Here is a 27492-nt window from a genome sequence, read left to right as displayed (position 1 = left end):
TGCTGCCGTTATGACTTTAATTCCAGCGCGGTGCTCAGGTCGTCTGTTATGCCTTGCTCTGGCTACAGCTGCTGTCTGTATAACTTCATTTTATTTTAATATTTTAAAATTTATAATCATTAAGTGGTTTTTAAAATTTTGGGGGAGATTTCCTTCACATCTCATGAATTGGTGGTATCTATTATTTTAGAAATCAATAATTTGTTACAACACATCAGGCAACCAGCATTTGGCAAGACTTCTAACTATGCTCTTGGTGCTGGGGCCCATGCTGGAGACAACAAAGGAGCACCTCTCAGTTACTTAAGAATTAAATACCAGTTCCCACCTCCCCCATAAGTACCTTTCCATTAAAAAAAACCAGTTAAGCCAAACTTTGTAGCACAACAGTTGTGAGTGACAGTCTGTATTTTACCATTTGTTAACAGATCGATAGGAAGGATGCACGTCTGAATTTCAGTAACTTGGAGCAAATAGTGTCCATTGTGTTTGACCTGAATTCTGTTGCCTCCTAGTGTTTTCATTTGCATTACTGTTACATGCTGTGCACTTCCTCTGCTTTCTTTACTCAATGAAGCTCAGTTTTATTAGATTACTTGTCAACTCTGTTTCCCATTACACTCTATAGACTACGCAAAGGCTGAAGAATGAATGAGTAAATGAATGAATGAAAAAGAATTTATTGAGGCTTGTTATTTGCCAAGCGCTTTTGTTCTGAGCCCTGGGGTTACAAATGCTAAAGCATTTTAAAAAAGGGCAGCTAGGTGGCGCAGTGAGTAGAGCACCGGCCCTGGAATCAGGAGGACCTGAGTTCAAATTTGGCCTCAGACACTTGACACATGTACTAGCTGTGTGACCTTGGGGCAAGTCACTTAACCCCAGTTGCCCTGCCAAAAAACAAACTTTCCCTCAAGAAGCTTATATTCTAATCAGGGGAGATAAAACAAAGAGGGATGAGGTGCCCAGCTTACCGGGCCTTGGGTCTAGGAAGTTACAGGGATGATGAAAAAGCCAAAAGTGGTTGGTCGTGCATTCCCTTAAAATATGGATCCTTCGACAGCATGGCCAAATGGGTAGAGATCTTGCCTCTGGTAACTGTGTGATTATAGGCAAGTTTTCTAAACATTTCTGAGCCTCAGGCAGCTCTCAGATTTTAAATTAGCCAGTGAGTGGGAATCACTCCTTTCATATCTTTGTGAAAGAGAAGTTGACATGGATAGGGAAGGCATAAACAGTCAGGACATGACTTGTACAGGGTCACAAGTGGAGACCTTTCACAAGTGACTTGATAACTATTCATTTGGCCAATCAGTCAAAAAAACTAGCATTTATTAAATGCCCTTTATGTGCCAAGTATTGCACTGAGAACACATTTGTTAAACACCAATACACTATCCCTGTCCTCCCTGGCCATTTAGTACATGCAGAGATAAATATATGCAAATATATGTATATATGCAAATAAGAAAAGGATAAATGCAAAAGGGAAGTACAGAATACTCATGAGAAGGGCAGCTAGGTTAGTGCAGTGGCCCTGGAGGCAGGTGGACCTGAGTTCAAATTCAGACCTCAGACACTTGATACTAACTATGTGTGATCCTGGGCAAGTCACTTAACCCTGATTGCTTCCCCTCCCCCCCCAAAATACTGTGAGATTAGATTTAAATTTGGCCTTGAATGATGGTTCTGATGCCAGTAAACAGATGGAATGAATGCGTTCAACCCAGGCCTGAGGAACAGGGTGATGGGAGGGAGGGAGGCAGAGATGGGGAAAAAATGTTTAGGAGATACTTAGTAAATCTGCTTTGGCCAAGCAGAGTGTGGAGTGCAGGAAGGATGCTGTAAGATAAGCCTGGAAGTACCAGAGTTTGGCCTTACTCCTTGAACAGTGGGGAACCATGGAAGGTTTAGATATAAGGTGTTTGGAGGGATGCATTTTTATGAGGATTAAATTGGCAGTATCATATAGGACGGGTTAGAGACATCTGTGCTAGAACCATCAAGAGGACTGTGAATTAGGAGGGGAGCAGTAGGGGTACGTGGTAGGCATGTTGTGGAGTTAAGACTGGCAGTATTTGAAGACCAATAAATGAGATGGAGGCAAGGTGTGAGTCAGAGGTGATGCTTAGGTTTCCGTTTCAGTCTTGGAAGGACAGGAATGGAGTTTGGGGGAAAGATGTTGAATTGAAGGCACTAATTAGAGAACAGGCATTTACTAAAAGTCTGTTCAGTGCCAGGACTGGATTAAGTAAACACAGTTGTGGATACAGAGAAGTGTAAGAGAAGGTTCTATCTTCACGGCATTTATAAGCTTATAATCTAGTCGTAGAAACTAGACAGTTGTGAAGACCTTAGACTGCACTAATGTACACACCAGATAGTCAAGTGCTAATTTGAGTGTTGAAGAACAGACGTATTTCTGGCCGAGAGGAGGCCAAGGTCTGTTTTGAAAAATTGTCCTGTGGAAGAGACTTGTCCTGCTTATCCCTACAGGGCAGGACCAGAGATAATTGGTGGAAGCTGTTGAGTCATTTTTTCCATTCATCTTCTATTTTTTGTGGCCTCGTTGGAAGTTTTCTTGGCAGAGATACTGGAGTGATTTGCTGTTTCCTTCTCCAGCTCATTTTACAGTTGGGGAAACTGAGGCAAACATGGTTAAATGACTTGCTCAGGGTCATATGGCTAGTAAATGTCCGAGATTGGATTTGAACTCAGGAAGATGGGTCTTCCTAACTCTAGGCCCAGCACTCTATCCACCACACCACTTAGCTGCCATCCCTAATGTAAGAGGGTCACCTTTGAACTGAGCATTGAATAAACCTCTTTATTCATGTCTGGCTCTACCCCATTTGGTGTTTTCTTGGCAAAGATACTGCGGTGGCTTGCCATTTCCTTCTCCAGCTCATTTTACAGATGAGGAAACTGAGGTAAATAGGGTTAGTGACTTGCCCTGGGTCACTCATCTAGTAAGTGTCTGAGGCTGGATTTGAATTCAGGTCTTTCAGACTCTAGACCTGGCACTCTATCCACTGCCACCGAGCTGCCCTTAGACCTATTCAAAAGTGGAATGGGATACCTCAGGGTGTGGGTTTCTCATCATTGGAAATCTTCAAGAAAAAGCTGAATGTTTGACCTCCTGTCAGGTGTGTTATTGTGGAGATTTCTTCTTTTGAGCTCCATCGATATTCCTTCTAAAATCTGAACTTCTATGATTTAGTGTGTGTGTGTGGGGGGAGGGGGAGGGTAGGTTGTCAGGGAAGGCTTCGGGGAGGGGGAAGAGTTGGAGCTGCATTTTGAAGGGTGGGCACCATTTGTGTAAAGGCTAGGAGGAGGAGGCATTTCAGACTGGGGATACAGTAATACCAGCGTAAGACATAGTCATCCTGTTGCTGAGATAGTCACAGTTAATCATATGAGAATAATTTTTCTGGCAGCGACCTTTTGTGGTGTAGTGGAAGAACAATTTATCTGCAGTTAGCTTAAGCAAGTTGTTGTGTTTCCTTGAGCCTTTTTCTTCGTCTGGCCAGGTGATCATTAAAATTTCTTCCAGTTCTGGCCATCTGTGATCATGAAGACTGATTCCTTAGATAAGTAAGTGATTGGTTCAGTCAGGCAGTCTCAGTCAGTAAGTGGGAAACCACGGAGAACTATCCCTAAGTCGGTTGCTTTTTGGATCCTTAGTGTTTTGTTTTAAATCACATAGTTTGTCCTTGATTTTAACCCCTGTGGCTCTTGGAGAAGGACAGGATTATGCTGCTTTCTTATTGTTGACCTTGCTCCAGGCCTTAGTTTGCTCATCCATAGTTCACCTCAGAAAACCCTTCCAGTGCAAAATCTAGGATCCCACGATTTGTTCCTGCCCCTGTTCTGGTTTTCAGACTCACTTTTAAGATGAGGAAAACCAGAATACAAATAATTTACGCCTTCCTCATTCCCATTTGGATTCTGATGCAACATGAAGCATTTGCCTGGTATTTTTAGATAGTGGAAACCACATGCACCCAAAGCTAGAGGCTTATTTTAGGCAAAACATGCTTCAAAGTAAGCCCCTGCCTACACTTCCTCCATTTGATTATCGACCTTTTTTTATAAGGCCTTTTGGGGGAACTTTAGAGGCCAATAGAGTGTAAGTTCCTTGAGGGCAGGGATTTTTATTTTTCCCTTTTTTTGGGTCTATATATCTCCAGCTCCTAGTACAGTGCATATAGTAGGAGCTTATTGGATGCTTACTGAATTAGAACCCAGACATATCCCCTCCCTCCATTCCCCCATCCCCTCTTTTCTAATCAGTTTCTCCTTCGCTGCTAACTCGGCTTCTTTTTCTGCCTCCCAGTTCACAACAGGGACCTGTAATGAAGCTACGGTGTATAGCTGCGAGTTGTGTGGCAAAGGCTTCCGTCTCCAGCGGATGCTCAACAGGCATCTCAAATGCCACAACCAGGTGAAAAGGCACCTGTGCACCTTCTGTGGCAAAGGCTTCAATGATACTTTCGACCTGAAAAGGCATGTCCGGACTCACACAGGTAAGAAGAGTTTGGTGGTGGTGGTGGCGTTTTTTAAAGTCTCGTTCTCCACTCAAGTCATCTCTGTCTCTTCCTGGTACGAAAATTGACTCTGGAGTCTCAGGGCTATGCTGAGGATCCCAGAAACCGTGACTGGTTCTACCGAGCCAGAAGGACGTTGTTCTGGGCCTGGTGGTAGACTCACCACGAGTCTGTCCTCAGAACACCAGTCTGGCCAAGTGCAGACACTCATCCCCAAGTGGTTTGTGTTTTGGCCACAGCAACTCTTAAAAGACTTTCTTCTACTAAGCTCCTGAAGTGTGATGGTCTGCTTTCAGGGAGGAAGTTCCCATGCCAATGAAAAAGTCATTAGACTATTGAAGAAAAAAGCATAGGTCTTTTGTGGAAGGGGCACATTCCTTTTCTTTAAAAGTTTTATTAATACCCTTGTTTTATGCTGCTGTCTGTTCCTGATATACTTCATTCTAGCCCATTGAACCTGTCGAATACTAAGGGGAAAAAACCCCTAACAGTTAAAACAAAACCAGTCAAGGTGAGGCAGGGTCAGATGCATTTGCTACATTCTGCATTCATAGTCGGCTAGGCCCTTACCTTTTGACTGAGAGTTGGGGAATTGGGTTTCATCGTTGGTTCTCTAGGGCCGAGATTGCTCCCCAAATGTAGGCTGCCTTTCTTGGTTGTTTTCTTTTTTATCTTTTTATTTTCAGTTCCAGATTCCCTTCTCTTGTCTACCTTGTTCCCACCCATTGAGAAAGCAAGAAATATGATGGCAATTATTCTGATGCGTTGTTGTTATTTTTAGACCTTGTATATGTTGTTTGCCTGATACTTCTATTTTTTTTTTTTTTACAGATTTTCGCATTTTTTACAGATTTTTTGTACAGATTTTCCCATTCTTTAAACTTCTCGGTCATCATTTCTTATGACCTTGCTCTTTTTCCAGCTGTCAAAAATCTATTGGAGGGAACATTTCGGGGGATATAGGGCAGTGGGTTGAGAGTGTCAGGCTCGGAGTCAGGAAGACCCGAGTTCTAATCCAGCCTCAGATACTTACTAGCTTGTGTGACCCTGGGCAAGTTATTTCACCTCTGTCTGCCTCAGTTTCCCGAACTGTAATATGGGGATAGTAATCACACCTGCCTCACAGAGTTAAGAGGAGCAAATGAGATGTTTGTAAAGGATTTATCACAGTGCCTGGCACAAAGCAGGTTGAAATTAGCAGGTTTGGGTTTTTATTGCAAGCCACGTGATCTGAGCCTTGGTTTCCTCATCTATAAGATGCGGATAGTAAAATCTGTTCTCTCTGCCTCACAGTCACCGTGGGAACAAAGCAGGGACGGTACAGGTGAAAACATTTGGAAGAGTGTAAAGGGCCGAACAAGTTACTGTTGGTTAATTATTCCATGTTCCTCTGTCTTCTTTGACTACTAAGATGTAGTTCTCGATGGCACTGTTCCCACTGATATTTTATACAACTTTCCTGGGAAATGAGCCTAGTTCTAAATGGCACTCTGTTCCTGTTGGAAGGACAAAAACAGGAGGAGGGAGATCTTACTTCTGTTTGAGATTCTGCCCCAGCCTCCCACTCTGACCTGGCATACGCTGCTTTAGCTCCTTGTCCCTTAGCGTCCTGCTTTAGGAGAGGCATAAAATTTTCCTTGTCTTCTGACGTAGTGGTGGTGGCGTTTTGTCAGTTAGTCACGTCCGACTCTTCCTGACCCATTTGGGCTTTTCTTGGCAAAGATACTGCGGTGGTTTGCCATTTCCTTCTCCAGCTCATTTTACAGGAGAGGAAACTGAGGCCAACAGGGTTAAGTGACGTGCCCAGGGTCACACAGCTAGCAAGTGTCTGAAGCCCGAGTTGAACTCAAGTCCTCTTGACTCTGGGGCTCCATCCACTGCACCAGACTACCTGCCCCACCCCAGTGGTGTCAGACTCAAATAGAATGGGCGTCACTAATCATATATACATAAGGATCCCCTGCAGACCAAATACTGACAGTTTTAAAATGTAACGGCATTGTTGTGTTTTTATTTATCTTGTTAAATATTGCCCAATTACATTTTAATCTGGTTCCGGCTGCACTTGCCAGTTTTGACACTGATAATGGGAAAATGATTTGAACACAAAAGTGAAGGGAGGGATTCTCTGAGATTGAGGCTGTATGGTATACAAGGACACTGGAGACTGGCAAGTAGTTGTTGTATTTGGACTGCATAGACACCTGATTCAGGAGAAGGAATAAATCAGTTAAAACTGCTGGAGAATCCAGGCAGTGTTGTGAGGGTTCTGAAGGCCCCAGATCTTTGCCATTCTCCATTTAGTGGTAATTCCCTCGTCATTCAGTGGGTGTAAAGAAAGCATTAAGGTTTTTTCAATAGCTGTCTCTTCATCATCCAAGTGGAGAGAGGAGACTTCACAATAGTGGAGGGTGGACTTGGACAGCCTGGGTCTGATCCTGCCTCAAATACTAGCTGTCTGATGATTGCCAAGGCAAGTCACTTTACTGATCTCGACCTTATTTTCGTCATCTGTGAAATGGGAGGATTAAAAATATCTGTAGCCCATTTGTTTTGTACAAAGGGCTGTGGTGAGGATCACATTGGATATTATGTAAAGCACTTGGCAGAACTGTGTAAATGTCAGTAGTGATCATAATGATGATGAAGAAAAATCTGTGTGTGTTTTTAGGATGTGTGACATTATTATTTTTTATGATTTGGCACGGGGCTTTTTCAGTGAGGAAACTCCCTCTGCTGATGCAAGGCAGCAGTCCTTCTAATTCCTTGTCTTCGAGAATTGGCTGGGGTACATCTAGACCCAGGTTAGGAGACTGACAAGGGGCCCAGAGCCAGCGTGCATTGGGCCTGTACCCTCAATTACACTACTGTCTAGTATACCAAGCTGCCTCCCGGGTGACATTAATTATACAGTTAATTACATTTTACTTCAATTACAATATGGAGTAGTGGATCAAGTCACCCTTTGATCAATAAAGATTCCGTGCTGCTTTGACCATAATAGGTTAAAATCTGTCGTGCCTAAATTGATCCCTCAGGGCATATGAAAGTAGAGGGTCCTCATTGAAAAGTTTTTCTTTTCATTACAGATGTAGAACTCCAGTAATGCTATTTATGTGTGTGTGTGTGTGTGTGCAATGTCATGTCTTTCCATCCACATCCCCCTTCAACAGAGTGTGAGGCAACCAGAATTTAGCTAGCCCTTCAGGTTTGATGAATCGACAGCATTTATTATGTGTTCATTGTATTCAAAGTTCTTTGGATTAAAAAAATGAGCAGAGTGTCATAAGCTGGGATTTACAGTCTAGCAAGGGAAAAGGAAGGTAGAACACTAAACATTTACTCTTCTTTGTATATGCCTCTCCCCTGTAGACTGTAAGCCCTGGAGGGCAGGGCCTGGTTCTTTTTTGGTCTTTCTAGTCCCAGCTTAATACAGTGACTGTCACACATGAGTTTGTTAAGTTGAAATGTAAGTGTCATTCAGGTGCCCCAGAATATGTGTGTGGGAGAGTCAGTGAGGAGGGGTGGATTTTTAGTCACAGTACCTCGGTTCACATCTTGGCCTTTGCTGGCTATTATCTATGTGACTTTAGACAAATAATTTTTAAATGTTTGGGCTTTGGTTTTCTCATCTGTAAAATGGGGGCAGAGGTTTGGCCTAGATGACCTCTAAGGTTCCTTCCATCTATCATCCTAGGAATTGAGGTTAAGTGGAGTAAATCGGCTGGTATTATAGAAGAAGTCTTTTGTAAAGGAGATTAGATGTGAATTTGGCTTGAGGGAGAAGGACATAGTTGAGTTGGAGAGGAACAGAGAAGGCATTCCAGATGGACTTGGAATGAAATTAATTTTATTTTAGTTCAAACAATGCAACAAACATTCATTAAGTGGCTATTTTGCTAGGTTGACAGACACTGGATGGAATCCTTGCCCTCATGGAGCTCCCAGTTTAGAAGAGGAGATAGTAAAAACCTGTAGGTTTAACAAATTAACCATGATCAGTAAGTCAGCCAACAAATATTAAAGGGCCTATGATGATGCTAGTTACTGTGCTAGGCTTGGGAGGGCAAGTTACAAATACGAAGAATGAAACAAACAAAATGTCCAAGAAGTACAAAGTGGGTGTATGTAAGAGTCAGGGATGGAATGAGGACATAAATTGACCTCTTGAGAAAGATGATTAGCCAATAGGAGGTTTTTTTTGTTTTTGTTTTTGCCTGAAAAAAAGTCAGTCCTGCGAGGTAAACAACCCAGGCTAGAATTTCTTGCCCTGGAAGCTCAGCCCATTGGATCTAGGATTCCCATAATGTGCCAATGAATGCAGGGCTTCAGTTCCGTTTCTCCTCACTTCACTTCTGTGGATTCAGTTTAAGGTTCAAGGGTTAAAAAAAAAAAACCCAATTAACGCCTGTTGGATTGACCCTGACGTTCAGAGCGAGGTGGAGTAGTACAGTTTATTCCCCCTTCTTGTTCTTTGGCCGTGGCTGGCTGACCGAGAGAAAGGTGTGGTCTGAATACACAGTGACAGCCTGGTCCTCGTAGTCCCACTCGGAGCTGAAACATATAGGTAAATCATGTACATCTTGGCATGAAGGGATTTTGCTTCTGCATGTTTCACTTGAGGATAATGCTAGCATTTCTTTTAAAGAGGATACATTAACACATATAGTATTAAATTTAAAAAATACACTACCTTTACATGGAGTCCTTTTTCTACCTTTTTTAAAAAAGTTTTTTGTATGCATCATCTTATTGGAAGAGAGAAGATAATTCTCATTTCGCCCATAGAAGTCTAGAGCAGAGATGTTCAACTCTTAACTTCAGAGTCAACGATACAGAAATGTTTAACAAAATAAATAAAAAAATATAATACAACGTAGATAATATTAACTTGTGGTTTTCTAAGTCAATATGTGGCCTGTAAGGATCCTTATGTTGGGTTTAGTGACTGGTATCAATGAGTTTCACACCACTAGGTTAGAAAATTTGCGAAACGTGGATAATAGGAATTAAATCAAATTTACAGCTTTGTGACATTTCAATGTTAATCAGTTAGAACTTTAACAGAGCTTGTAATAAATAGGCAGATTGACTTAGATGAGTTTCCCCTCTTCCTGCCCCAATTCATTTTTATGTATTTTATGGTTTTTTTTTTTTTGAGGGGGGAAGACAGGGCAGTTGGGGTTAAGTGACTTGCCCAAAGTCACACAGCTAGTAAGTGTGTCAAGTGTCTGAAGCTGGATTTGAACTCAGGTCCTCCTGACTCCAGGGCCGGTACTCTACTCACTGGGCCACCTAGCTGCTCCCCTGCCCCAATTCATTTTTTGTGTGGAGGTGCTGCTGTTAGGTATTGAAATGGTAGATTTAAAAAAAAAAAGAGCCGAGGGGTCCAAGTGATCCACAAGCTCCCATCCCCACCTCCATGTCATTCCTGAAATGAGATATGCCATCCCTTCTCTTCTCAAATTTTTTCTAGCCAACCCTCACACCTGGAATAGTCTCCCTTCTTATCAGCACCTCCTGAATTCCCTAGCTTTCTCAAGTCCCAGCTAAAATCCTGCCTTCCACAGAAAGCCTTTCCCAATGCCTCATTTCTAGTGCTTTCCCTTTATTAATTACTATTTATCCTAATAGCTTGTTTGTACACAGTTCTCATGTTGTCTCCTTGCATTAGACTATGACCCCCTCGAGGGTAGGGATTATTTTTTGTCTTTCTTTGTATTCCCAGTGCTTTCTTTGCCTGGTATGTTGTAAGGCACTTGGTAAATTTTGTTGTCTGCCTGGATAATCTGTCCAGGAACAACTAAAAATAGCGCTGCAGGTATGAAAACATTCCCTTGGGACTCCTTCCTAGCAGTAGGGGAAGACCCTTTTTGGATCTCCCCACTACTTCTCCTCCTCTCCTGTTGAGTCATTTCAGTTGTGTCTGATACTTCATGACTCCATTTGGGATTTTCTTGGCAAAGATACTGGGGTGGTTTGCCATTCCCTTCTCCGGCTCATTTTACAGATGAGGAAACTGAGGCAAACAGGGTTAAGTGACTTGCTCAGGGTCACATAGCTAGCACATGTTTGAGACCTTATTTGAACTCAGGTCTTCCCCATGCCAGGCCTAGTTCTCTATCCACAGTGCCACCTAGCTGCCATATTCCCCTCTCAGTTCTGCTCCTGCATAAAATAGTACCAGTAGATGAGGGCAGAAGTTTGAGGTTCTGCATATTTTCTGGTCAGTGTAAGACTTGACCACCACAAAAGACCCCAGTGTGGGTCAACCAGAAGGCAGCGTGTTGTATTGGTGAGAACAGTGGGTTTCTCATCAGAGTACCTGATGGTACTCCTGACTCTACCACAGAGTCACCAGTGTGGCTGTGGGCAAGTTATGTCTTCTTTCTAGGCCCCTGTTTCCTCCTTGATAAAATGAAAGGGCTGGACTAGAAAGCCTCAAATGGTTCCTTCAAGCTCAGTATCTGGGGATGTATAAGCTGTGCCACCAGCCCAAAAGTACCTTATCCGAATTGCTAGAAAACTAATACTGTGGTCAGACGAGACAGCAGGATTTGTTCTTTATTATTAAATATTTTCTTTGTTTTATGATTTGCCATTTTCCCACTGTAATTGTGATATTTATTTATTTTCAGTTTTCAACATTCACTTCATAAGTTTAAAATTTTCAATGTCTTTCAACAAGGTGTATTTTCCTTGCGTAGATAAAAAAAAAAACCTGGCAACTATTCATTAAAACTCTGGTTGTCAATATCAGCTGAGGTTATAAAATAAGAAAACTTATGGTCGCCAAAAGGGTTTTGCCAGTGTGATGGGTAAATACTTACACCTCTCATGTGGGCATAGTTCTAAGTTAGCTTGGTCATTCCCTCATGCTGACTGTTCTAGGTTCACAGAGAAGTCCTACCACCACACAGTTACACTCGTATTCTCTCAGAATATTAGAGAATAGTTGGTTGTGGGGGATTGTAATTTCTCCACTCACCACTTTAGCCCCTGCCAGTGTGTTTCCACTTACACAAAAGCAGACGTTCATAATTGTGACACTTTTAGATTGGAAACCTAGTGTAACACCACAGGTTCTAATATTACAGCAAATGTAGGAATAATCCTAGGTTTCATTTTCTCATAAATGTAGCCAATTAGCTGTTCAGGAGAGTGGGCATGCACAGAAAAATGCCCCCAAATGAGGGAAACTTACATGCTTGAGGAATTCTACAACTCTGGAATTATAAACTTCGGTCAATGTCCTTTTTCCAATCTTGGGAATGATCTAAAAAAGTTTCTTGATAAACATAGCCTCTATGTTGAACCAGTACTTTTACTGCTTAGCTGGTTAGGTCCATGCTGCGCTTCACTGATATCTTACTAGACTTTAGCCAAACCAGTTGATCTACCCAGGGAATTCTCCTAAACACCAGTTATATCCATTACTTCTGGCCTCAAATTCAGTCAGTGCAGTTCTGAAAACTCCCTGTCATCTTATCTTGTTGGGTCAGACTGTGAACAACCCCACCGTAGCTTCTTATTAGTAACCAAATTCTTATCTTTCATCTTTAATCAGATAAATTTATCCCATAATGATAGAGGTTAATTCATTTGACCAGTTAGCAAGAGACTAGGCAGCTAGTTCATGTCTGAGGCAGAATTTGAACTCCGGTCTTCCTGATTCCAAGCCCAGCACTCTATCCATTTAGCTGCCTCTTAGAGATATAGCAGAGGTAAAGAGTACTAACAGATGGGCAACCTGAGTGTAGAAACTGGTATTTACAGAATGTTAAAAGACCTAGACTAGAGGGCAGCCTCTGCTCTTCAGGATCGATCCTTGCAGATGATTTGTGAATTGACATGGACAATTATGTGTCTTAATTGTGAAATGACACGGACAATGTGTTGGTGTTACTGCTAGGTTGTGATATGACTTGTTGGAGGATGAGTGGTTGAGATCATATCCATTAAATATTGAAGTATTTATTGTATATTAGTATATTTTAATATAACCAATACTTTATTATGTACCATTATATTATAAATATGTTATATTTATCATATAATAAATTTATTATATATTGTTATATACAGTATCAGGAACAAAGGTATAAGCACTTGTTTTGTAAGAAAATAGGAAATCGTCAGTCGGAAATGGAAAGAGGGCAGGACTTGAAAAAGAAAGACTTGAGCTCGTGTGTTGCTTCTGGTATTAGCTCTGTGGTCCTGGGCTTCACCTCCTTGAGCAGTTCAGTTTCCTTATCTTAAGCAAGGATAATAATATTTGCCCTACCCATCCCATTGTGTCATTGTGAATAAAGTGTTTTGTAAGCCTTAAAGAGCTGTTATTAGCTAGTCTAGGTGTTTTGTTTTATTTTATTTTTTTTAGAATCATCTTATTCAACCTTTTGAAAAGAAAGTTTTGTCTTTTGAAATGAAAGCCGCACTTCCACATCCACAGCAACCATCCTTGGCTTAATTATTTTTTGTAGAAGCAGGCTCTTTTTGGTAGACTGTGCTTTCGTATTCAGCCCACCCCTCTCTTTCTTACCCTGTCATTTGGCATGGCTATACTCACCGTCCCCCACACTCCACCTCCATCCCCCTAGTTTGGAATTCACCTCACAATCCTGTACAAATGCACAAATTCTATCCATTCTTTAACATTAACGTCTCCTCAAAACACATTCTGTCGCCTCATTCAAATGTCTTATTATAGCGTCCTGCTTACCCCATGTGGGGATATAGCTGGGGGTGGAGCATGTGTCCAAAAATCCAGAGGCATCGCATGATCGTGGCTGGGCAGTTAACGCTGTAGTTCTCTCTTCTGAACAATGGCGCTTCCGTTCATCCTCCCAGTTATCCAGGTTTGTCGCCTTAGAGCCATTTTCGCCAGGCCCTACGTATCCAGTGAATTGCTGGATCTTGTCATTTCTACTTTGACAGTGCCTCCTATATCGATCCCCTTCTCTGCACTCATACAGCCAGATGCGCCTGGACTATTGCACTATTACCGCAGTTGCTGTCTCCCCAGTCCAGTCTATCTTTTTCTCAGATGATTTTCCAGAAACGTGGATCTGATCACTCTCCTACTCCGTGAACCCCAGTGTCTCCTTGTTACCCTTATGATCAAATATAATAAATTTCTCTGTGTGGCATAGAATCTGGAATATATTTCAAGACCCATCTGGAGCACTACCTTCTATGTGAGGCCTTTCCTGTCCTTTACCCAAGGCCTTTCCCCCCAAATTATCTTACCTTATTTCCTTTTCTCTGTTTGTTCATATTGTCTTCCATTTTTGCCTTTGTATCTCTAGAGCCTTGCAATTTTCCTGGCAAACAGTAGTTGCTTAATAAATGCTCATCAATTTAAAAAAAAACAAAAAAAAAATCTTATTGATATATTTTGTTTTTACATTGCACCTAAATTTCCCTCTCCTCTCAGAGAGCCATCCTTTATTAGAGATGATATTTTTAAAGAGAAAAAACTAATCAGCAAAACTGATCAATACGTTGAAAAAAATTTGAAAATATATTCAGTGTTCTACACACATGTACCACTCCTATGCATTCCTCTGCATAGGGGGTGGGGGAGGGGAGTGTGGGGTAAGAAGTCTTCTCTTATCTCTACTTTTGCTTGTTTTTTGTGTTTTTGCGACACTCACTTTTGATTGCTTCATGATTGTTGTCCAACTCATTCTTGCCTAGGGAGACGGGGTATTGGTGGTAGTCATAAAATCCGGCTGTCTTCCCTGATATAACTTGGTTGATTGTACGTAGTACCTGATGTTATACCTAACATAGAACCTACCAGAAACATTCAGGCACAGCCTACAAGGCCTAATAGAGCCTTTGTCAAGAGTGCTGGAGTACCTCTCAATGAATCCTTCCTGTAACATATTGGGAATAGAACATAGGACCCCTTGGAAATAGCACCCCACCTCATTTTTGTGAAGGTCCTGTTGGCTCAGAGCATGGCCATTTGAGGCAGCTAGCTGGATTAGCTCTTTGGGAGATAGTTGGTGGCTCAGCGGATAGAGTGCTGAGCCTGGGGTCGGGAAGAACTGAGTTCAAATCCAGCCTCAGACCCTTAGTAGTGGTGTGAGCCTGGGCAAGTCACTTATGCTCTTTTCCCCTTAATCTACTGGAGAATGAAATGGCAAACCACGTATCTTTGCCAAGAAAACCCCATGGGCCGTATGGTCCATGAGGTCACAAAGAACCAGACATGACAGTGGCTCGTTGAGCGTGGGATGTTACTGCTGACGTGTCAGGCCCAGAAATTGCTACACAATTGACAGAGCTTTAAGTCTAGTGCCCAGCCATCCTTGCTGGTCAGTGGAGAGCCTGTGCTTTAATTTCCAGGGTAAGGTAATTACATGCTGGTTGCCACACACTTGTAGCTTTATGTTACTCTTTTCCTGTATCTTCCAGTCCGGTGTTCAGTAGAGGAAGACCAATGGACCTATTGGCTGTTTCTCATCCGTGGCATTCCATTTCCCACCTGGGGGGCTTCGCAGTCTGTTCCTCAAGTGCAGAATGCATATTAACTAATTTCCATCTCTTACGATGCCTCAGTTTCCTCATCTGTAAAATGAGCTGGAGAAGGAAATGGCCAAGCACTCCAGTATCTTTGCCAAGAAAACCCCAAATGGGGCATGAAGTGACTGAACAGCAACAATAAATGTGATCCCTGTAGCTCCGAAATGAGACCTTCTTTGGTTCCCCCCACCCCACGCCAGCATACCCTGCATTCTAGAGGCCAGTGTCTCTCTACGTCTTAAATTTAGTTTGTATACACTTGGTGTTTACTCATCGTGTACAGAGTGTATCATTCAGTAGCATATAAAATTCTCGAGGGCAGGTACTGTTTTTGTTTTTGTCCTTGTATTATTCCCAGCTTGTAGCACAAGGTCTGACATATAGTAGGTGCTTGATAAATGTTGTTTATTTTGTTGTTTGAAAAAACTGAAGCACTTAAAGAATAATGTCCATTGGTGATGTACTGCTCATCGAGGTGGCAGGCAGTCTGAATGCGTTCAAGGCTATGTGGTTGTTCCATAAGATAATAAGGTTGCATGGGCTATGAAGTTTTGTTTCCTCCTCTAAAATGTGGCTTTGACTGTGAGGTTCTTTCTCCCTTCCTTGCTCTTCCTCCCTCCCACCCCCACCCCTTCTCCCGTTTCCCAAGGTATAATACTTCTTTTTAGTGGTTAATTTTCAGGAGAAATAGATGTAGGACCACAGAGATCCAAGGACACATTGGCCAGGCTGAGGATGGTGCCTATCACAATCTTGTAGGGGTCATTTGGCACCACGAAAAGCTTCTCATAAATTAAGACGGGTGTGTGTGTGTGTGTGTGTGTGTGTGTGTGTGTGTGTGTGTGTGTGTTGGGAGTGGGGTGGAAGGAGACATGAACTACATTAATGTTTAAAAAACTGGCCTTTGCCCATGAAAATTCCTTTTGGTTCTTTAGTAGATCAGTGAGGGGCTCTCTTCACAGAGAAAATTAGTGAATGAAATGGTAATTCATAAAACTAGAGGTCATTTAGGTGGAAGGCCAGAACACAACAAGGAATGGGGGAATATGCGATGTCCATGGTACTAAGGATTCCCCACTGCATCCTCAAGGGCTGCTGGGTCTCGTGCTGCTACAGGAGTTACACGCTTATAAGAGAAGCTGCCTAGTTCTTGGCATTTTCTCTGGCTGTCCACCATGTCTGGAATGCTCTCTGTTCTCTACTCCAACTGTTGATCTCCCTGGCTTCCTTTAAGTCCTAACTAAAATCTCATCTTCTAGAGGAAGCTTTCCCTATCTCCTCTTAATTCTGGTGGTTTCCTTTTGTTAATCATTTCGTACTTATTCTCTGTATAGCTTGCTTTGTATATATTTGTTTGCATTTTAGATTGTAAGCTCCTCTTTTAATCCCCAGCATTAAGCACAGAGTCTGGCACATAGTAAATGCTTAATAAACATTTATTGAATTTGCTCACCTTTAGTATGAAAAGAATCTTGAGGATAACATGTGACAAGTGGTCATGCAGCCTCTGCTTAAAGCCTTCCGAGGTTGGGGGCAGGGGCACTGTCTCTTACTTTTAGATAGTTCTAACGGTTAAGACTTTCTAGATCTTAAGAGTACATTTTCTCCTTTGCAGTTTATGCCTATAGCTCCTAGTTCTACTCCCAAGTCAAACAAAAAAAGCCTAATCTATATCTCTTCCACATGACAGTTTTTCAGATATTCCAAGATGACTATCAGTCATGTCCGCACCTGAGTTTTCTTTCTGTCAGATTAAATATGCCCAGTTCCTTTAACTGATCTTTCCATGGCATGGACTCAAAAGCCCTTTGCTCTCCACTGTCCTGGCTGCCTTGCTCTGGACACTCCAATTTATTCTTAGGGATACTGATAAGAATGGAACTTGTGATTCCATTAGTACAGAGAGGAGGAGAAAACTCTACACATGTAGGCCGGCACTTTCTCTGTAACTTAGAGCATTGAAGGTTAAGCGATTTGCCCAGGATTACAGAGTCCAGTTTGCTTTGAGAAGACTTGAACTCAGGTCTTTCTGACTTTGAGATCAGTTTTCTATTTATCCTACCACATTCTCTCTCCTGTTTCTCAATTTTGTTGTTGCTTAATCATTTTTTCAGCTGTATCTGATTCTTTGTCACCCCATTTGGGGTTTTCTTGGGAAAGATACTGGACTGGTCTGCCATTTCCTTCTCTACCCCGTTTTATGGATGAGGAAACTGAGGCCAACAGGGTTAAGCGACTTGCCCAGGGTCACATAGCTAGTAAATGAGGCCAGACTTGAGCTCAGGAAACAGCCTTCCTGACTGCAGGCCCTGTACGTTATCTACTTCACCATCTAGCCACCCTTTCTCTATATGCTTCTTGAGCTGTGGTTCCCAGATCTACTGCAGAATGTATTAGTGCCACCCTCTGACAGTCACAGTTGTATTTTGCAATTTGCTATAAAGCGGGCAACCACACAGTAGAAGAGACTTAATTAACTTCTCTGTTATAAAGGAATTGTTATCAAGCAGGTTCGGGTTAGGATCCTCAAGTCCAGCGGAGTATGCAGTCTTTGATGATCATGGGTGGGTATTGGTCTTCTCTATGAGGATTTTGATGGCTCTTCCAGGAACTAATAGATCAGGGGTGTTTTTATTTTTTCTGTGACAGATCTTGTTGCCGACCCCTGAAGGCATTGGTGAAGTTAGTGACCGACTTCTGTCTTGGCAGCTGGCACTCTTGGTTTACTTTTATCTTGCACTGCTGATTTACATAAATTACTTTCATCCTTAGAATGTGCTGTCCTTGGAGGTAGACCTCCCTTCCCCTTCACTTTTTTTGTCTCTACAGTGCCGAGCACATAGTTGGTGCTTAATATAGTGTTGTTGATTGATTGTAGGAGGTCATGAGATGTCTGGAACTTTTGGATGAAATCCTTAAAACAGCTCAAAAGGGCACTGTTCTCAGGTAGGCTATGAGCCAGTGAGCAGCCTGCCCCAATAATCGTGGTATAACATAGGCCACCTTTGTCCATTGGGAACAGCATTTCTTGGGTTCGGTCATAAGGGGTACATGTGGGTCCATGAGCCATTTTTTTTGGGCCTGAAAACCTGGAGCTTGGATTGGCTGAAGGATTCACCCAGCTTCATTGCACTAACTAGGAGTGAATCTGTATCTACCATCTTTTACCACTTTCCTCTGCCAAACCTCCTGGAGTATGATGCTCTCACCACGTAAAGATTGTTATTGTGGCAGCCTGAACCCATGACTCCTGCTTTGCGTGACCTCAGCCAGAGCCTTAACTACTGCACAGATGAGGAAAGGCAGCGGGTCAAAATCATGGGGCCCAGAGACATGTGGGCGCCCTCTTTTGGGCAGGCATGATCCAGAGATAAGGCCCTGTTGGGATCAGTTTAGCCCTGGAGTCAAAGGATAAATGGGGAACTGATAGTGGAGATCCTGCTTTCAAGGTCAAGATAGCTGGGGACTCTCCAACAATGTAGGTTGGGGGTGGGGCAGTTATCAGGCTGGCAGGTGTGAGAACCAGGGGAGCAGCAGAGAGGCTAATTGTAGGAGTCTAGGCCTACTTTGTTCCAGAACAAGGATTCCAAACCTTTTTTGTGTTATGGACCCCTTTGGCAGTCTGGTGACACTTACGTACCCTTCTCAGAATAATATTTTTAAATGCATAAAATATAACATTTACTATCACAATGGAAGCCAATTATATTGGGATACAGTTATCAAAATTAAGGAAAAGACCAAACTGTACAGACTCCAGGTTAAGAACCACTGTTCTAGAGGGCAGATCCAAAGCCAGAGCCAAGGACCATATCAGATGTGAAAACCCATGATGATCCAAGGTAACTTATCTCACCAGAGATCTCTCCTCAAAGTGTTTTTTTTATATATTTTACACACACACACACACACACACACATACGTATATATGTACGTACATATGTATATGAAGAGGATTCTCCAGCTCTACTTTAGCCAGAGAATTGATTTTACCTCCAGAGGCTCATGCCGTCCATTGAGCTTTTCCTGCTGCCTCTGTGTTCTTTAACATGTACATACTTAGCCATTTTTATGATGAGCTCCCCCATCTCCAGGATAAATTCCTGGAGGGGGTGGCTCTAATTGTTGTCTTTGCTGTTTTGCTTGGGTCACCCAGTTCCCTTTTGCTCCAGGTCCTTCATTTGTGAGAGGTTGAGCTGTGAGTGTAAGGGCTTTTTGCTAGCCTGAAAAAAAGCTAACTCTCCCTGGAGACATTTAAGGAGCCGGGAGGGCAGGAGGATCTAACCTTCAAACCCTAGCCTAGATAACATACATCTAGCTCTCTCCACTTCACTTCAGAGTTTGAGGTGGAGAGCTGTCTCTGGGAAGAGTCAGGTGGAGCTGGTGGACTCAGAAATCTTGATTCTTCTGCTTTGATGCTTGTGCTCCTAGCTTTATCTTGCTTGGGATTAGGGGTCAGGAAACAATGGGATTGCTAAAAAGGTAAAAAGTAAGGGAAAAGCTGATGACTGTAAACAATGTTTGCCCAGAGACTACCTCCCTAGAATCCTAGGGAGGAGATGCCAGGTACTGAGCCTGGGAAGAGAAGCTGCAAAAAGAAAAGGTTGGGGTAAGAGAATTAAACTAAAGGCTGCCAGTGGAAAAAAAGAATTGTAAAATTCAAATTAACAGTAATTATTTACAACACATTGTGTATCATATTATGTATATGATATAATTAATGATAAAATTAAATAAATTTTAATCTTCGCTAACTGTTCTCCCACTTAATAGCTTATGACAATTCTTTTAAAAATGTATTCCCATTTCTTTTTAAAAATTCTTTAAAATCTTATTTTAACGAAACCTTTTTCATATTTTATTATTTAATATTTTTTAGTTTTCAGCATTGATTTCCACAAGATTTTGGGTTACAAATTTTCTCCCCATTTCTACCCTCCCCCCCACTCCAAGATGGCATATATTCTGATTGCCCTGTTCCCCAGTCAGCCCTCCCTTGTCACCCCACTCCCCCATCCCCTTTCCCTTACTTTCTTGTAGGGCAATATAGATTTCTATGCCCCATTCCCTATATATCTTATTTCTTGGTTGCATGCAAAAACAACTTTTTTTTTTTTTTTGAGAATCTGCTTTTAAAACTTTGACTTCTAAGTTGTCTCCCCGCTTCCCTCCCCACCCACCCTGCCTAAGAAGGCAGGCAATTCAACATAGGCCACACATGTATCATTATGTAAAACACTTCCACAATGCTCATGTTGTGAAAGACTTAACTCTATTTTGCTCCTTCCTGTCTTGTCCCCCTTTATTCAATTTTGTCCCTTGACCCTGTCCCTTTTCAAAAGTGTTTACTTTGGATTACCTCCTCCCCCATCTGCCCTCCTTTCTATCATCCCCCCTCTTTTATCGCCTTCCCCCTACTTTCCTTTGGGGGAAGATACCCAATTGAGTGTGTATGTTATTCCCTCTTCAAGTCAAATCCAATGAGAGCAAGATTCACTCATTACCCCTCACCTGCCTCCTCTTCCCTTCCTACAGAACTGCTTTTTCTTGCCACTTTTATGTGAGATAATTTACCCCATTCTGTCTCTCCCTTTCTCCATCTCTGAATATATTCCTCTCTCATCCCTTAATTTTATTTTTTTTTTAGATATCATCCCTTCATATTCAACTCACCCTGTGCCCTCTGTCAGTATACATGTATATTCCCTTCAACTACCCTAATACTGAGAAAGGTCTCATGAATTACACACACCATCTTTCCATGTAGGAATGTAAACAAACCAGTTCAACTTTAGTAAGTCCCTTATGATTTCTCTTTCTTGTTTGCCTTTTCATGCTTCTCTTGATTCTTGTGTTTGAAAGTCAGATTTTCTATTCAGCTCTGGTCTTTTCAGTGAGGAAGCTTGAAAGTCCTCTATTTTATTGAAAGTCCATATTTTGCCTTGGAGCAAGATACTCAGTTTTGCTGGGTAGGTGATTCTTGGTTTTAACTCTGACTCCTTCAACCTCTAGAATATCATATTCCAAGTCCTTCAATCCCTTAATGTAGAAGCTGCTAGATCTTGTGTTATCCTGATTGTGTTTCTACAATACTCAAATTGTTTCTTTCTGACTGCTTGCAGTATTTTCTCCTTGATCTGGGAGCTCTGGGATTTGATGACAATATTCCTAGGAGTTTTCTTTTGGGGATCTTTTTCAGGAGGTGATCTGTGGATTCAGTTTCTATTTTGCCCTCTGGCTCTAGAATATGAGGGCAGTTTGCCTTGATAATTTCTTGAAAGATGATATCTAGGCTCTTTTTTTGATCATGGCTTTCAGGTAGTCCAATAATTTTAAAATTATCTCTCTTGGATCTATTTTCCAGGTCAGTGGTTTTTCCAATGAGATATTTGACATTGTCTTCCATTTTTTCATTCCTTTGGTTCTGTTTTATAATATCTTGATTTCTCATAAAGTCACTAGCTTCCACTTGCTCCTAATTTAATCTAATTTTTAAGGTGGTATTTTCTTCCGTGATCTTTTGGACCTCCTTTTCCATTTGACTAATTCTGCCTTTCAAGGTATTCTTCTCCTCATTGGCTTTTTGGAGTTCTTTTGCTGTTTGGGTTAGTCTGTTCTTTAAGGTGTTATTTTCTTAAGTATTTTTTTGGGTCTCCTTTAGCAAGTTGTTGACTTGTTTTTCATGGTTTTCTTGCATCTCTCTCATTTCTCTTCCCAATTTTTCCTCTACTTCTCTTACTTGCTTTTCGAAATCCTATTTGAGCTCTTCCATGGCCTGAGACTAGTTTATGTTTTTCTTGGAGGCTTTTAGTAGGCTCTTTGACTTTGTTGACTTCTTCTGCTTGTATGTTTTGATCTTCTTTGTCACCAAAAAAAAGATTCCAGAGTCTTAGTCTGAGTCTGAATCTGAGTCTGTTTTCACTGTCTGGCCATGTTCCCAGCCAACTACTTGACCCTTGAGCTTTTTGTCTGTGTATGAATGCTTGTAGAGTAGAGAGTGCTTTGTCCTAAGCTTTAGGGGCTGTGCTGCTGTTTTCAGAGCTACGTCTACACAGCAAGCTCTACCACATCAGTGCTCCTCCTCCCCCAAGAACCTCCAACCCAGACCTCAACCCAGATCTGAGCAGGCTCTGCACTCCTGCTCTGATCCTTGCTTAATTCCTCCCACCGGGGAGGCCTGGGGCTGGAAGCAGTTGTGGCTGGAGCTCTGGAAGCAGCTGCAGAGCTGCCCCCAGGATTGGGGCCAACCAAACACCCCTCTCACTCTGATCTAGCAGTTTTTCCACTAACTTGCTTTGTTTTCTTTTGGCGTTTGTGGGTTGAGAAGTCTGGTAACTGCCACAGTTCACTAATTCAGGGAGCTACGCCTATTCTGCCCAACTCTCGGTCTGGTTGATCCTGGTGCGGCCCACAGCGGGTCCTGCTCCCAGCTCCATGCGATAGACCCTTCCCATTGACCATCCAGGCTGTCCTGGGCTGGAGTTCTGCTTCCCTCTGCTATTTGGTGGGTTCTGCAGCTCTAGAATTTGTGGAGAGCCATTTTTTATAGGTGTTTGGAGGGTCCTGGGGGAGAGCTTAAGCAAGTCCCTACTTTCCAGACATCATCTTGGCTCTGCCCCAAAGCCTTTTGTTTTTAATAACTTTTATTTCTGAATCTGTCTTCCCCCTTTACCTGTAAGCTGTCCCTTGTAATAAAGATTTTTAAGAGGTGAGAGGGGAAAAAAAGCAGATGAGAAAAGCAAAACACATCGTTTGAGAGAATGACTGCCTTTATTTACCACCTGGCCAACCCCAAGGGAGGAACAAAAGCTCCATTTTAAAATAGGAAAAAGAAGTATTCAAACTGAGAGCAAGTAGCTACATCCGGACTGAGGTTCTCTTCCATTATTTGCTGTTGTTCAGCCATGTCCCAGTCTTCATAACCCCGTTTGGTGTTTTCTTGGCAAAGATACCTCCAGCTCATTTGACAGGTGAGGAAACTGAGGCAAACAAGGTTAAGTGACTTGCCCAGAGTCACACATGTAGTAAGTGTTTGAGGCCAGATTTGAACTTCAGTCTTTCTGACTCTAAACTTGGCCCTCTCTATCCACTGTACCTCCTAGCTGCCCAATTATTACCAGTGAAATTTTGACAAATCACTTTATTCATCTTAATTTTCTTACCAATATGAAAAAGGAAAAGAAAGGAGCAACAGATATCCCCCCCTCATTTTGAGTAACTGATGTGTAACTCAGTACATCTAGATTTGGTAACAGCTGGAACAAGAATAATTAACAAAGACTTTCCTTTGGTAACCCATTTTAAAAATAGCATTATGAACTCCATTCTGGGTGGGAGGAGTGTACTATAATCAAAAGAATGGAGGTTTTGGAATGAAAGAACCTGTGAGGTGCCTACCTGTGTGACCTTGGGTTAGTCACTTCTTTCTTTGCTGGTCTGTAGAATGAGAGGGTGGGATTAGTCAGCTACTGAGTTTCCTCATCTGTTCAGCTGGGCTATAGTTCATATTGTTGCTCCTGCTCAGACACATAAGACAGACTCTAAAGGTTCTTTCTATATAGTATTCATTTAACCCTCACAATAACTGTGAGCTAGGTAAGGATAGGTTTTAGTCCCCATTTTGCAGATGAAGAAGCTGAGTCCCAGAGGTCAAGTGGACAAAGTCCTCTGCCTTCCGGTTCATTGTTACGACGCTCCCTATATGCCTATGTTTTTATAATCATAATAACTCATATTTTATTGTACTCCATAAGCGTTGCTCCCAACAACTTTCTCAATAACCTAATGAAACCTGTTAATGCTGGCATGTTTTCACTTCCATTTTCACCCTTCAGTGCCTACCCTCAAGTGATGTTTATTCACTAATACTGAGCTGTGTCCCATAAAGGGAGAATAACTATTATCTGTGATAGGATTCTCTGGGCAGCTAGGTTGTGCAGTGGTTAGAGCTTTGGGCCTAGAGTTAGAAAGACCTGAGTTCAGACCAGCTCAGATACTTAACTAGCCATGTGACCTTGGGCAAGTCACTTAACCCTGTTTGTCTTGGTTTCCTCATTTGTAAAATGAGCTGGAGAAGGAAATGGCAAAACTACTTCAGTATCTCTGCTGAGGAAACCCCAAATGAGGTCACGAAGAGTTGGAAACACTGAAAAATGACTAAACAACAACAGAGGATTCTCAAAATTTGTCTTAATTTTGAATTTTTTCCTTATGATTGATTCTTCCCTGAAGGGCACTGCTCCTCCCCACCTCTGACCCCCACCATTAGGGCTCTCTTCCCAAAAGAACCATGGAGTAACAGTAATAATCTTTTTATCCTGAGACACCAAATTTTTTAGGACAGAAAGGGGAAGGTGATTAATACTTGTTTGCAGTGCTGAAGGAAGTAGGAAAGTTAGGGAAACCCTGGAAATGAGGAAGAAGGTACACTAGTTATAGTCCCTAAAAGAAAGGGAAATAGTCATAATGTGTACATATTTCTGGATAGACCTATGCTTCTCATTTACGGAGCGTATGAGATTTGACCTGGGCCTTGAAGGATAAGTCAGACTGACTGCTAAGGCCTTATGCTCTATCTACTGTGTTAACAAGATGGAGGATGAACCATTTTCATGACCTCTCCTACTTCCCCAAAATAAGAATTATATGTAAGAAGTAAAGTAATTTTAGCTTTCTCACTGGCCTGGGATAGTGATGTCAAATTCAAATACGTAGGAACCCCTTAGAAAACTACAAATTAACATTATCCTTATTTATTTTGTTCAGCATTTCCCAATTATATTTTAATCTGGTTTGGGCTGTACTGGACAGTTTTGTAGGCCACAAATTAGAGATTTCTGGTCCGTGTCGCCATGAACCGTAATGAGGTGACAGTCTATTCTAGTAATATCAGAGTATGCTAATCCCTAACATTTTATTACTCAGCACAGACCAACCCACAGCTTCAAACATAGTTTAACTCTCTTTCTTCTCCCTCTTACCAGTGCTATAGAAATCCAAAAGGCAGATGCTTATCCTAGCTGGGACAGGAGTGTAGCAGTACTCCGCTGTAGCAGAGCTCAGCCAGAGAACTGAAGAGCAAAGGGAACTGTCAGTGGACGTGTGTAGTGTTTTAGTAAGTCTGAGGAAAAAGCCCAGAATCCAGTTGGGGCCAGTTCTATGCCCTCAGAAGTCACCTGGGGCAGAGACTTGAGGCTGGTAAAATGGGAGTTGCCCAGCATAGGAGGAGGCCAAGATGATTTTGAGGTCCAGGCCCAAGGGAAACCACTATCAAAGGAGAGGGAGTCAGAAAGTGAGCAATAGGGAAATATGGAAGGGAAAAAAATCTGAAAAGATCTCAGGAGGAAGTAAGGTCAGTTAAAAAATATGATCATAAATAATAACAGGAAGGATATTAATAGCAGAGGGGAAAATAACCTTTAGATCAGTAAAGATTTATTCAGGGATCAGTAAATATTGCAAGACAAAGGAAAAGGCACCAACACCTGATGAGGTGGAGGACCGTATAGATTCCCAAGAGAGCATAAAACCACAGCAGAATATTCCTGAATGGTTTGAAAGAGATGCAAGCAATTTAACCTTATTGAATTCCTTATGATTTTTTCGCTTGTGGTTTGTTTCTTAATGTTCCCTGTCACCACAGTAGCTTTTTATGGCCAAGTTCTTTTTTAGTTGTTGCCTGTTTCTTGACTTGGAATTTATGTTAAAGTTGGGCCCTGTCCCCTGGCATGGCACTGTGGGGGTGGGGCTGGGTCAGAAGGGATACTGTCTTAAGCTTTGCACTTTTTTGTCCTGTTTTCAGAGGTAGTTCTGGGGGTTTGGAAGTTATCGGCGCTTCCAAGGTGGTGTGATTTAGAGAAGGGTGTGGTCATTGCTGTTCTGAGCTGTGCTTTGAACCTTATTCAGAAGGTCTTTGTATCTTTTGGGATTGTAATTGATACTGCTCTTCTGAGCCTCTGCTTTCTTGAGATCATAAGCAAAATTGCTCCTCAGGGCCCTTGCTCCCTCTTGACCAAGAGTGTTCCTCTTTGCCCTTGGATTGTGACCCAGATGTGAGGATAGGCAGTGGAGCTGTCAGACAGCTTCTAGCCACATCTAGTGCTAACACAGGGGAACCCCTATAATCTCCTTTTGACAAGTTGTCTCTGACTTGAGAGCTCCTGAAGCTGCTGCACCTTCTGTCACCATCACCTAGTCCCACCCCTGGGGTTGTGTACATGTGGACTCCAGGCCGGCTTCCACTCCTGTGTCAGAGATCTCTCCTCTTAACCTCCTGACTTTTCTTGGTCTGGAAGTATGTCTCACCCTGACTTCTTATTGACCTTATTTTAAAATTGTTTGGAGGGGAATGGAGGGAGAGTTCACCTGAATGCTTCCTCTACTTTGCCATCTTGGCTCCACTCCCACAAGTCTGGTTTAAAAGAGAAATCAGAATTGTGAAGACAGAAGTTATGGATTTCACAGCTGAAATAATTTGCAGAATAGAAAAATGTGAAGGGGGGCGGGGCAGAGTCAAGATGGCGACTGGAAACCAGGAACATGCCTAAAGCTCTCCCCTAGGACCTTCCAACCACCTATAAAAAATGGCTCTGAACAAATTCTAGGACTGCAGAACCCACGAAATAGCAGAGGGAAGCAGGGCTCCAGCCCAGGACAGCCTGGACGGTCGCTGGGTAAGGTCTTTCGCATGGAGCTGGGAGTGGAGCAGAGCAAAGCCAAGCGTGGGCTGCTCAGACCAACCAGACCGGGAGCCGGGCAGAACAGGCCCTAGTGCCCTGAATCAGCGAGACAACAGAGAAGGTTAGTGGGAAAAAACTGCGGGGACAGAGTGAAAGGAGTTCACTGTTCGGCCACCACGCCAGGGGCAGCAGAGGTGGTGCAGCTACAGAACTACAGCTGCTGTTGCTTCTGGCTCCAGGCCTACCTGGTGGGAGGAATTAAGTGGCAGATCCCAGCTCAGATCTGAGTGGAGGTCTGGGTTGGGGACACTGGTGTGGCAGAGCTTGCTGTGTAGAAGTAGCTCTGAAAATAGCAGCGCAGCCCCTCAAGTTTGGGACAAAGTACTCTCTACTCTACAAGCAGTCATACCCCCACCAAAAACTCAAGGGTCAAGTAGTTGGCTGGGAACATGGCCAGGCAGCGAAAAACGCATTCAGATTCAGACTCAAATTTTGGAATCTTTCTTTGGTGGCAAAGAAGACCAAAACACACAGCCAGAAGAAGTCAACAAAGTCAAAGAGCCTACACCAAAAGCCTCCAAGAAAAACATGAACTGGTGTCAGGCCATGGAAGAGCTCAGAAAGGATTTGGAAAAGCAAGTAAGAGAAGTAGAGGAAAAATTGGGAAGAGAAGTGAAAGTGATGCAAGAAAGTCACAAAAAACAAGTCAATGACTTGCTAAAGGGGACCCCCCCCCA

The 27492-nt window shown here is 42.5% G+C and overlaps 1 protein-coding gene across 1 annotated transcript in view; it reads left to right on the top strand.

Annotated features, from left to right (window-relative positions):
- The window catches only part of OVOL2 (ovo like zinc finger 2), a 54003-nt gene that overhangs the window by 15727 nt on the left and 10784 nt on the right, over positions 1-27492 (top strand). The window contains exon 3 of the mRNA XM_036751718.1: positions 4334-4523. Coding sequence (XP_036607613.1) covers positions 4334-4523 — 190 coding nt within the window. The remainder of the gene's footprint in view (positions 1-4333; positions 4524-27492) is intronic.

Source organism: Trichosurus vulpecula, chromosome 3 (genome assembly GCF_011100635.1).
Source record: "Trichosurus vulpecula isolate mTriVul1 chromosome 3, mTriVul1.pri, whole genome shotgun sequence".
NCBI classification, from domain to species: Eukaryota; Metazoa; Chordata; class Mammalia; order Diprotodontia; family Phalangeridae; genus Trichosurus; species Trichosurus vulpecula.
Note: the sequence above shows the minus strand (reverse complement) of the source record. Positions and strands in the feature narration are given on the sequence as shown.